We start from the raw sequence: 13,237 nt of genomic DNA on the forward strand, positions 1-13,237 counted from the left end.
AATTTTTAGGCCCTCTGAAGTTCCCTGTCACAGTGTGGCGACAGGAAAGGGCCAACCCACGCCCTTTTCCACTCCCAGTTCCGACACCTTGAGGGGCCCTGCCCACCCATGTGGGCATCCTACCCACCTCAAACCACTGCCCCTGAACCACCCTTCAGGCTAAAGGCACACAGTTTTATCCTCCTCAGGACAGATCCAGGGAAAAGGCCCATGGAGGCCCTAGAAGCAGGCCCTAAGCTCTTTGGGGGCAGGAAGTTTCCAGAGTTAAGTACCCAGAGCATGGGTGTGAGTGGAGTGAGGGCTGAGGCTGCACACAACCTCTGGCCCCTCAGATCCTTCATCCTGTGCGGAGGCGTGCCAGAGAGGGGTCCTCTAATTCCCAGGTCCCAGAGCAGGGCCTCTCTTGCCCACGAGTAAAGACAATACTGGAGAATTTACCAGATCGGCCATCTTACTAGTTAATATACTAGTTGAAAATAAATATGTAAAACGATGATTAAGTCGTAAAACCTGAAATCACTTCAGTTCCCTCAAGATCTCTAACCAATGGGTCTAATGTTTATCTGGATCTACTCAACAGACTAAATCTAGGTCCTGTGCTTTCTTAACAAATTTGTACAAATGGATAGAATTCTATTCACATGTTCGCGGGCAGTAAAGAAGACCCCAAGGAGCAGGAGGAAGAAGGAGGTCAACATTAAGCATCAAAGTTGAGATCAGACACCCAGGTCTAGGAGAGCATCATGCTTAACCATCTCATCAAAGCCGCCAGTATCCCAGCTTGCTCTTGCCAACCCCCAGAACCAGGTAGTTCATCCCATGGCCTTGTAACGCCCCCTACTCTAACCACCATGAAGGTGGACATGTATATCAAGCCGAATCTCACTGGCATTTGACACTGATGACACCTCTCCCTGAGCCTTACCAGTATTTGCTGCAGTGCAATTTCCACTCAACTTGGCAAGAAAATTAATTTGCTAATTTGAAAAAAAAAACACACTAATAAATAATTTTCATCACAATAAACATATACATACTCCACAGGAGGGGGAAGTATTTCAACTGGAAATCTTATTTATGGGTACTTACTGAGATTGTACCATTGTCTAGACCTATGGACAGTCTTCTTGTTTCCGGGTTAAAAGACATGCATGAACATGGAGCTGAAAGAAATGAACATGTTGATGAAATTAACAAAACGATGATGCTCGTGGATTCAGGAGTGACTGACTAGCTCAAAGTGTGCGGCTACTTTTCTACCCCCACTATTTCCTGACAAACAGTTCATGGAACTCCCGCTCACAGAAAATAAAACCAGTAATTTGACAACCAACCCCGAGTTTTTCAGTTATCCTTTTAATGACTGTAACAAGTAAGACAGAAACTGGACAGGTTCCAGGGGGCGTGGTCTTGCCTGTTCTGTCAATACCAGTCTAAATTTGCTCGAGTAGATTAACAACATTGTGCTGGGTAAGCCTTCTGTCACCAGTCTCTCTCTTCCATGAAAACCCCATCTTTAATGGAAATAATCCATTTTTGCTAAACTAAGGACACAAAAGAAAGACCTTATTTCCGGCCCCCTCCTTGCCCTGCACACAAAAGAACAGAAATCTATTTTTTTTAATTCAGAACTGATTGGCGGCATGTGGACTAACAGAAGTCTTACTGCCAGCACTCAAAGCAGATGCAGGAGGCTGCCGATTCAGAAAAGGCTCGAAGGCTTTGTCTCAAGCCTCCAAGCAGCTCAACACAGGGCCAGGCTCCAGAGAAAAGAAGTCAGATGAGTCAGTTCACCCAGACCTGGACAGGGCCTCCCTGCCGGGCGGGACTGACACCCTCGCTACCACCACGCTTGAGTGAAGGGAGCAGGCTTAGAAACCCCAAATTGCCAGGTCAGTTTCCAGTTCCCAGCCTCTTTCTCTATGCTTACTGGTAAGAATGGGGGCCTTTTGACAACTTTATTTCATATCGAAATGGTGTTCTACAAAGCTCAACGTAACTTATACTCATTTTTCTTTTCTTTTCTTTATTTATTTTGGCTATACCACATGGCATATGGGATCTTAGTCCTCGAATCAGGGACCAAACCCGCTTCCCCTCCACTGGAAGCTAAGAGTCTTAACCACTGGGCTGCCACAGAAGTCCTCAACATAATTTTTCGCAGTAACCCATCATCAAAATCATAATCAACATCAAATATTTTTACTCATATTTTTAAGTTATGATTAGATGTCTTAACCAAGGTCACACAGGGTAAAAAAAAAGCTGAAGGAGGTTCAAAAGCAGATTTCAAACACACAGTCCTATTTTCAAATACCTTTAAACTATTAAAAAAAACAAAAACACTTCAAGTTCTACTAACAGAACCACTTCATAAACACTTGGTAACATCTTTTTGATTCTCTATACAAGGGCCATGACCAACAACAACAAAATGCTCTAAACTGCAAAAACTACTTACTTTTTTCTAATTTTGAGACATGATATATTTAATAAATAGAAATATATACCCCCCCACCAAACTTTCACCAATATAGCAGAATATCTTCTTTTAGTTTAGCCACACATTTAAACCAGATTCCCAAAAGAACACTGCTGGGAAAAAAGCAATCAAACAATATTTAACGTACTGCCCTAAGAAAGCCAGTCTTAATCATCTTTGGCCCATAAACTCTGTTACCGAAATCTCTACACACATGCTAAGATGCCAGGTCTCATAATCCCATAACATGTGTGCAGGATTAAAATTTAATGATTCCATGGAAAACTATCATGTTAGCTGAAAAAAGCAAAAGAAAAAACTATACTGATTATAGTACTACATATAGGACACATACATAAAAATACACATGGAAAAACTCAACACAGTTCTTATGTTTGAGTGACATAAGTATTTCTATAACATGGTCTTTGCTTATTATTTTGCTATTCTTGTTAAAGTTTTTACATATCTAACAATTTATTATGATATAAGTATGCATATATGAAGCAAAATTGGACTGCAGTCCAAGTGGCTGCACATAATAAAGAAAAATCTCATTACTCAGCTGCCTCCCTGACCATATAAAAGTATTTCCTATGTGATTTACTCAAAACTTCCTATCTGGTTATGTAATAATTAGAAAACCCACTGATCTCCGAATGTGATTTAAAAGACTTTTTTCTTCTCAATACTGCACAAGCTACCCTTAAATCAACACCATTTCGGTATTCCTTATTTTACCCCCATTTACTAAATTTTTTGTCATACTCCAACAAAAATTTAGAATGCTTACTATGTTCAAGACATTTGATGCAATGATATATAAGATATTATAGCTGTCATCAAGGAATTGATGGATTACGACACCAACTATATATAGGAGCCACAATATAAAACTTGTCCCCAACGTCACCTCCTTGGTTCACATCACTTTATACGGATAGTAAGAAATGCCTTCAGAATGCAAAAGGAAAAAACCTTTCCTAAATAAGTAAAAGAAGCTTTAACAGAGGTTCTGTTGTTGCAGAACCCATATGATAGAACTCATGTGGCCTTCGACAGGGGATTGACAGAGACTGGGATATTACCTCCCAGGTGCCCCCCAAAGTGTAAACATTCTTTCAAAGAGGCATTATGGCAAAACACCAAAAAAAAAAAAAAAAAAAAAAACCCTACAAAAAATCTTGTGTGTGTGTGTGTGTGTGTGTGAAGACTTTCAGTAGGTAAGTCTTATGATGCTTTTCAAACCACTTCGTCACTATAACATTCCCATAGGAAGAGGCCCTGGGTTGGTTACCCATAGGCGATGCAGGGCCAAGGAGGAAAGAAGTGGATTGAAAGAAATATTGGGACTTTCCTGGTGGTCCAGTGATTCAGAATCTGACTTCCAATGTAGGGTCCATTCTTGATTGAAAAACTAGGATCCTACACGCCAAAGGGCAACTAAGCCCATTCCCCACAACAAGAGAAGCCCAGAAGAGGCAACAAAGACCCAGAGCAACCAAAATTTTAAAAAAACAATAAAAACCACCTTACTTAAAAAGAAATATCGATGCCCACATTTGATGTTATAGTGTCTTTCCATTTCGGGGTTGAAGGAGTAGATAAATTGACTCAGAGATCCTTCTAACTTCAACTCACCAGAAATTAATTGAAAAGGCAACCTCTGAAAGACTAGTGCTATGGTCCATATGCAGTAAGCCCCTATTCATCCATGCAAAAAAATGTCAAAGGGCAAAACTGTCCGAGGAAGCATACTAAGACACAGTAAAGTCATAATTATGACCACATGGTCGAGGGAATCCTGCAGAAGGAAGCATAAGGGAAGAAACAAACAAAATATGATTTAGACCCAATGTTTGTAGCCAGGTTGCAAAAACACAATATTTCACAAAGAAGAATTCAGCTGTAACAACTAATAATTCACCAGTCAATGAAGAAATAATTGGGTCTTTCTGACGGCTGAAAGTTCAGGTCAGAGATGAACTTGGTTGAGAGACTGTTCTATTCGCCCACCTTAAACATGCATTCTCCAATAGTCAAGCAAAGCGGCTGGCTGAAATACATTTTATCTAGAAATAAGGGAAGGAGCTTCCACCACCAGTGGTAAAGAATCCACCTGCTAGCGCAAGAGACGCAGGTTCGATCCCTGATCCAGGAGGGTCCCACATGCCAGTGTCAACTAAGCCCGTGTGCCACAGCTATGGTGCCTGTGCCCCAGAGCCCAGGAGCTGCAACTAGTGAGCCTGCACGCCACGACTACTGAAGCTGGAGCGACCCAGAGCCTGTGTCCTACAACGAGAGGACCCCACTGCAACGAGGGGTCCAAGTACCACAGCTGGAGAGCAGCCCCCACTCCCCAAAACCGGAGAAAAGCCGGAGCAGCAGCGGAGACCCAGCACAGCCAAAAACAAATAAGTAAATACAATTACTTTTTTTTTTTTTAATGAAGAAACAAGAGAAGTCTCATTTTCCAAGTTGTCTGATCAATACTGGCCGTCTCCCTGCTTAGTCTCAGACTGACGACACTCAAAAGAAGGATATTTGGCAAAATTTTAGGAAGCAAGACCATGAAAAGTACAAATATGATAAGGAAAGAAATTTGTAGAGGTCTGTGGGTAATGGGAAATAATACTCTCTCATATTAGTGTCAGGACTTGGTGGACTGTCAAAATCTTATCTTTAAACACTTTTGCAATACTGAATGTTTTTTAAAAATGAAATCTGGTAGTTTAAGGCAGGGGTTCAGCTTAAAGTTTAGGGAGAATGAAAAGAGAACCCCTAGTCTGGGTGATTATATTAATGCCCATATAATTTGAAGGGGGAAAAGCTCAGGATACGAGCCGGTATGGTGCTAGTGGTAAAGAATCCGCCTCCCAATGTGGGACATGCAAAAGATGCGGGTTTGATCCCTGGGTCGGAAGATCCCCTGGAGAAGGAAACGGCAATCCACTCCAGCATTCTTCCCTGGAAAATCCCATGAACAGAGATTTTCCATAGGTAAAATACTGACTGATAGCCTGGTGGGCTACAGTCCCATGGACGTCACAGAGAGTTGGACATGACTGAACAGCTGACCACACTTCAGCCCTAAGCAAAGGGAACACAAGAAACCAACATCAACTTCAAGGGACCAATAGTTAAATGGATTAGAGAGAAACTGGCTAACTGAATTTCTAACTTATCCCATGGATGATCTAAGAAGAAATATTGCTCTTGCTTTCTAAAAAAATATAAGTTGAGAGGAGGCATTCTCAAAATACTTCTATTTGGGGGAAAGTTTACCCATTTCTAGTATTTAAACCTATAATTCTTTCATTTTATGACTAATTTATTTCCTGTCCTTTGCTGATCATTTGAACTTTACTCAAATAAACACAAGTTCCAATGAAGGTTGAACTGTGGATTTCAATCACTCTGACAGCTTTACTATGCTAAAGGCATTATTTGGCAGGAGACACTAATCTTCATGGGATGTGCTGAATGGATGTGGGAACTTTAAATAAGCAACAGTACTCTGTGAATAAACCTTCAGGTATTTAAAGGCATCCTGGTGAAGTTAAATGTCAGGATCCTTTGGCAGAAACCAAAACAATACTGTAAAGCAATTATTCTTCAATTAAAAATAAAGTAAAAAACAAACAAACAAAATGTCAGGATTCTATAATAAGAGGGCCTTGACTAGAGAGGCATACAAAGAGAAACTCACCACCATAAAGCAAAGATTTAATTAATTCCCGGACACTACTCCATTCAGCTGTGTGTCACAAAATAATATTTATAGTATATAAATATATACTTTTTTATAGTATTTGGCCCATGTTTTACCTTACTAAGAACACTTATATTTAGGACCTCAATTGCCTAGCATGAAAAAGAATTTTTCTTTTAAACCAAATATTTTATGAACTCAATTAAAATTAATCCTTGGTTTTGTTTTAATTTAGTCTAAGGAACATCACTAAAATGACGGTGAATGGGCAGTGGTCCCTTTTTCTCCCAGACACATTTTAAGTGACAGTAAAGTGATCTGACTATAGGAAGCTTTAAATTACTCTGTCAGATGAAAATCAGAGTATGCTAAATAAATGTTATAATCGTTCAGATTAATTAATATCTGTTATCTTTAGCTTGGATCATTTGTTCTCCTTCAATTCTGTAAAATATCAAACTTCCTTGGGTACTTTTTCTTCTGAGTAAACAGAAGATCAAAAGATCAGATTACAGTGTTATTCTGGAAAATGTCAATAATAAAAACAAGTCATTTTCTACACATGGTTCTATAATACAACCTATACCAAAAAGAAACCAACAAAGGAGCAGTATATGTCACAATGAGGAACCAAGAAGTTATGGGAAGTAAGATATGAACTAAACAATAGGATGAGCATTTCTGAATTATATACACATCCCCCACAGCCAACAAACTTCCTCAACTGAATTAAACATACTGTTTAAAACTCACCCAAGAAAGCACTACCTTATAAAAACAGAAATACCAAATTCATTATTTTAAATAACTTTCCGTCATTCATCTTCCCACGTGAATTTCCCCCAAAACTCCAATAAACCCAGCAGAAAGGGCGGGACAGCGCACAAACCCCCTCCACTGTCTCAAGCCTTGGACCTCACCAATGGGAACATCGCAGACTAACTCATTTCCATCCCAAATATATCAATACGAGCACATTAATCATTTCAATTTTCTAAATCCTCAATTTCAAGCTGCTCTAAGACTACAATTCCAACAGATGGGACACCAATCCAGCAACAACCTCACAAATCGGCCAATCTTTCCTAAATTCCTCTGGGTTAAGATGAGCAAAGAGAGTGTATGTTGCTAAACACCAACAACTTGAAAATAATTTACAAATATTTACTTGACATATAACCAAAATATTTATGCAAATCTGAGAAACAGAAAACGGACAGCTTATCTGTTAGGTTCAGAGCAGAGAAAAGGACAGGACTTGCCCCAAGTCAGTCAGCAAATTGGCAGCAAACATGAAAATCAAAGTCTAGTTTCCCACCCAGGCACAAGTGCTATCTATCCTATGAGCAATGATGAACACTCCAATATTAAACAATGCGTCTTTATCAGAATTTAATGCAAACAGTATGTTCAAACTGCATCTCTCATTTGTCTTAACTAAGATAACTTACTCCATGCATTCCCTGCCTCATTTCACAAAGAATTGAAAATGGCTTTCAAAGCAGATACAAAAAAAAAATAACAACAACAAAGGCTAGAAGTAAGCAAAACGTCTTGACTGAGGAAAATATATCAAATCTGAGAAAGAAAATCAAACGAAAGATCTGTGGGGAATATAACAGAGCCCATGTTTCACCTTACCTATAAGGACTAGGTACCAGGTCCATAGAGTTGCTCCTCCTAACCTTTTTCACCTCACAAATCACACAGAAACTTAGATGTGAGCAAAACAGCCTGGAGGAAATGGAACAGACTGCTGGGGCCCCGATGACTGGATTGCTCCTGCCCAACTAAACAGATCAGTTTGTGGGGCCCGGAATCCATTTGGATCATCCCAGGACACTGTAACACAGGATGAGAAGTTCTGCCTTAGAGAAAGCCAAGGGTTTCTGGCTCTCCTACCTGAGAAGTCATTTTCGTTAGTGTTTCTTCAAAGGGGCGCTGAGCATGATGGCAGATGAATGCTCATGGCGGCAAGACTTATAATAGCCAGGACACGGACGCAACCTAAGTGTCCGTCAACCAAGCAGTGGATAAAGAAGGTGCGGTGCATATATACAGCGGAGTACTACTCAGCCATAAAAGAGAAATAATGCCATTTGCAGCGACTTGGATGGACCTAGAGACTGTCACACTGAGTAAAGTAACAGAAAGACAAGCATCCTATGATATCACTTCTATGTAAAACAGAAAGGGGTACAAGCGAACTCATCTACAAAACAGAATAGAAACACAGATGTAGAAAACACACTTACGGTTACCGGGGGGTGGGGGGAGTAGTGGGGAGGGATAAATTGGGAGACTGGGATTGACATACACACCCCACTATATGTAAAACAGATGGCTAATAAGGACCTACCGCATAGCACAGGGTACTCTACTCTGTACTCTGTAATGGCCCACATGGGAAAGGAATCTAAAACAGACTGGATATATGCATTTGTGTAACAGAGTCACTTGAGTGCATACTTGAAACTGACACAAAAGAATCAACTAGACTCCAATAAAATTTTGTTCAAAGAGGCAGATAAAACATTTCATGTATACACACAGCAGTATGAGCTGAGAGCCCAATGAATGCAGGCATTTCTGCAGAAGGATAACACGAAGCAGAAATTCTCAGAATATGGGTGCATAGTCGACTGCATATATATCCTTTATACTACACATCACAAATAACAAAGAGCCTTTCGCTCAACCAGGCTGATGAAAAAATAAATAAAACTGGAAAAGCAGGCAGTTCGAAATGAAGGTTTCTAGTGAGGACTAGAGTTCCTGCACTTTATCGTTTAACTATTATTTGATTGTTGACTTAAATTTTAAAGTTTTAAAAATCTTAGATTTATTTTTATTGAGCTAACATTGGTTTATAACATTACATACATTTCATAACATTACATAGTGTGGTGTAAGATGTTATGGAAAAACCTAAACAAACTTTCTGGCCACCCCAACGTTTCTACACTTGCTACAGCGTGTTCACCACCAAAAATCTAGTTTCCACCTGTCACCACGCATCTGATCCCCTTTATGCGTTTTGCCTCACCTCTGGTAACCACTAATCTGTTCTCACTATATCTATGTATTTATTTTGATTCGGTTTGTTCATTTATTTTATTTGTTGGTGCTTTTCATATTGCACAAGAGGGAAGTCACATGGTCTTTATCTTTCTCTGTCTGACTTACTTCACTGAGTAGAGTTCTTATACTTCAAAAAGTTAGCTGAGCAAATGGTCAAGTGGCCACACTGGTAGGAAAACTGAAGGGGCCCAACCACAGCCTCAGCCTGGGCAAATGCCATCCCACCAGATGGGATTTTCAAGGCAGAGAGCTGAAGATCCTACAAAATGGTCATTTAATTTATTGGGTGTGCCTTTTATTTGTAGTCACTGTTGAAGAGCCATCTTCTGCTCTGCTTCGGGGACAAATGCATAAACACTCAGGAGCCAAAGTAAGTTCCACCTGTCTGTCCCGGCAGTGACAGAATCCACAGAGGTTTTCCAACTGCCCAATCCTCAACTCAGGCCTGAGACTCTGGCCTTCTTAAACTCCTATTCACTGTACCTTTGGCAGCCAAGTGGCTTTACCTCTTCTCCATGGGGGAAGTGTCGGCAAGAAAGGTCCAGACATGATACCCAACTCTGCAGAGTAAGAAAAATCTCAAACACCTGCCACCCCGGCTCCTGCCCGCACTCTCCTCTACTCTTTTAGTCTGACCCCATGAATAGCAAAGCTAGTTGGTAAAGTAAATGTGTAATAACTCAACCATGAAAATAGGAATGCCTGTGCTCTTCATGCTTGCTTGTTTGTTTTTTTCCCCTCTGTTCAGTTCAGTCACTCAGTCGTGTCCAACTCTTTGCGACCCCATCAATCGCAGCACGCCAGGCCTCCTTGTTCATCACCAACTCCGGGAGTTTACCCAAACTCATGTCCTTTGAGTCAGTGATGCCATCCAACCATCTCATCCTCTGTTGTTCCCTTCTCCTCCTGCCCCCAATCCCTCCCAACATCAGGGTCTTTTCCAATGAGTCAACTCTTCGCATGAGGTGGCCAAAGTATTGGAGTTTCAGCTTTAGCATCAGTCCTTCCAAAGAACACCCAGGACTGATCTCCTTCAGAATGGACTGGTTGGATCTCCTTGCAGTCCAAGGGACTCTCAAAAGTCTTCTCCAACACCACAGTTCAAAAGCATCAATTCTTCAACACTCAGCTTTCTTCACAGTCCAACTCTCACATCCATACGTGACCACTGGAAAAACCATAACCTTGACTAGACAGACCTTTCTTGGCAAAGTAATGTCTCTGCTTTTTAATATGCTGTTTAGGTTGGTCATAACTTTTCTTTCAAGGAGCAAGCGTCTTTTTATTTCATGGCTGCAGTCACCATCTGCAGTGATTTTGAAGCCCCCAAAAATAAAGTCTGACATTGTTTCCACTATTTCCCCATCTATTTGCCATGAAGTGATGGGGCCAGATGCCATGATCTTAGTTTTCTGAATGTTGAGCTTTAAGCTAACTTTTCACTCTCCTCTTTCACTTTCATCAAGAGGCTTTTTAGTTCTTCTTCATTTTCTGCCGTAAGGGTGGTGTCATCTGCATTTCTGAGGTTATTGATATTTCTCCTGGCAATATTGATTCCAGCTTGTGCTTCTTCCAGCCCAGCGTTTCTCATGATGTACTCTGCATAGAAGTTAAATAAGCAGAGTGACAATATATAGCCTTGACGTACTCCTTTTCCTATTTGGAACCAGTCTGTTGTTCCATGTCCAGTTCTAACTGTTGCTTCCTGACCTGCATATGGGTTTCTCAAGAGGCAGGCCAGGTGGTCTGGTATTCCCATCTGTTGAAGAATTTTCCACAGTTTATTGTGATCCACACAGTCAAAGGCTTTGGCATAGTCAATAAAGCAGAAATAGATGTTTTTCTGGAACTCTCTTGCTTTTTCGATGATCCAGCAGATATTGGCAATTTGATCTCTGGTTCCTCTGCCTTTTCCCCTCTGTAGTAAGATGCAAATATAGTGGTTGAAATGGTATCTACTAGAAGCCTGGAACAAATAATCACATTTACAGCTATAACTAAAACCTTAACTCTGTACCCTCAGGAAGGTTCCTCCCTGGTATTCAAGGTCAGGCAGGTCCCAGCTGGGAAGGCTATAGCTTGATCTTGTCATAGTAGGCTACTTTCCAGCTACCATGTGAGATAATGTCAGGAAGATACAATTTTTGAAAGGATATTTGATAAGGACATACTCTTATTTCTCACTCATCCATAAACATCAGCTTAGAGGAAACTAAAAAACAAGTCATCAGTCACCCCAAATTCCCTATAGATACCAGGGTTTAAAATAGACCTTCCAGACTTCCCTGATGGTCCAGAGGTTAAGAATCTGCCCGCCAATGCAGGGGACACAGGACTCAATTCCTGGTCCGGGAAGATCCCACATGCCATGGAGCAACTAAGCCCATGCACTGCAAGTACTGAGCCCACCGTCAAGAGCCCGAGAACTGCAGCTACTGAGCCCTCACCCCACAAGTACTGAAGTCCACGCACCTAGAGCCTGGACTCCGTAACAAGAGAAGCCATCGCGATGAGAAGCCTGTGCGCTGCAACTGGAAAATAGACCCCACTCACTGCAACTAAGAAAGCCCGTGAGCCTCAACGAAGAGCCTGTGCATTGCAACAAAGACCCAACATAGCCACAGATAAAAATAAATAAATTCTGCAAATATAAAATGGAACTTTCTAAGGGACCTCTTGTGACCATGTGCCCATTACACCTACTTCTGTTAAAACTCACCAGGCACTGTGGTACTCATTTTACGTCTGGTTCCCCCAACCGACTGTACCATACCATGAAGACAGGAATCATCTGCCATATTAAACACTCTATCCTGGGGCTTCCCTGGTGGTCCAGTGGTTAAGACTCCATGCTCTCAATGTAGGAGACACGGGTTCAAACCCTGGTCGGGGAACTAAGATCCCACATGCCACAGAGCATGGCCAAAACAAAATAAAAATAAATACACAACTTATTCTTAGCACACTGCACAGTGTTTGGTATGGAAGAAACATTTAAAAATTGTTGAACGCACTGTCCAAAGAAATTAAACAAGATAATTTTTTCTGTTTTTCATCTTTACCTGCCCTCACTTTTCCCATACTGTTTTCAGCTCAATACCTCAGAGGCACCAATAGGGACCTACTGGACTGCACGGCTCAGTCTTTCCTCTTTAAAGATCACAGAGATACAGGAGAAAGTGAAAAGACAGGAACTGGGAGGTGTACACTTAGGGCGAGGCGGAGTCAGATACTTGCAGCGGCAAGCGGCAGGAACCCACTGCACGGACTTCAGTGCAAAGAGGCATATGGCAGTAAGAGAGAGGGTACCTTTTGAACTCAAGGGCAGAATCAGAGTCAAGCTTGGGAGTTCAGAGCATGAAGAAAACCTCAAGGCATCACTTGCTCAGGCTTCTCTCCCTCTGGAGCCAAGTGATTCACATTTTCTTCATGCACACAAATGCCACAAAGCTGTTGGATTTCTGTGTTCCCAGCTCAAGGGACCAGCCTAGGTGGAGACTAGCATTTCCTACTCCAAACTCTAAATTCCTAGGAAAACTGGACTGGCTCAGGGGCAAACAGCCTTAACCAGGCAAATCTAGTTTCTCCTAGATCCCTCCTGGAGAGGAAGCAAGTCATGATCTTTGCGACCCTATTGACTGTAGCCTACCAGGCTCCTCTGTCCATGGGATTGTCCAGGCAAGAAAACTAGAGTGAGTTGTCATTCCCTTCTCCGGGGGATCTTCCCGAACCAGGGATTGAACCTGAGTCTCCTGCACTGACAGGTGGACACTTTACCACTGAGCCTCCAAAGAAGCCCAGGGAAGCAGGAGCGCCTCAGAAAAGACAGGGTATGAGGATGCCTCCAAAGCAGGGGTTGGCTTTTTGATTGCGATGCGTCTGCTCCTCATCTTTCTCTCACCTGCCACTCTCTGAAGTTCATGCCGTCGTATCACACTCTGCCTTTCAGGCTCACTCCGTGC

At 41.7% G+C, this 13,237-nt stretch overlaps 1 protein-coding gene across 1 annotated transcript in view; it reads right to left on the reverse strand.

Moving 5' to 3' along the window:
* WDFY2 (WD repeat and FYVE domain containing 2) overlaps window positions 1–13,237 on the reverse strand; it is a 178,140-nt gene that overhangs the window by 89,210 nt on the left and 75,693 nt on the right. The window contains exon 3 of the mRNA XM_018056705.1: window positions 1,090–1,163. Within this exon, the coding sequence (XP_017912194.1) occupies window positions 1,090–1,163 (74 nt within the window). The remainder of the gene's footprint in view (window positions 1–1,089; window positions 1,164–13,237) is intronic.

Source organism: Capra hircus, chromosome 12, assembly GCF_001704415.2.
Source record: "Capra hircus breed San Clemente chromosome 12, ASM170441v1, whole genome shotgun sequence".
NCBI classification, from domain to species: domain Eukaryota; kingdom Metazoa; phylum Chordata; class Mammalia; order Artiodactyla; family Bovidae; genus Capra; species Capra hircus.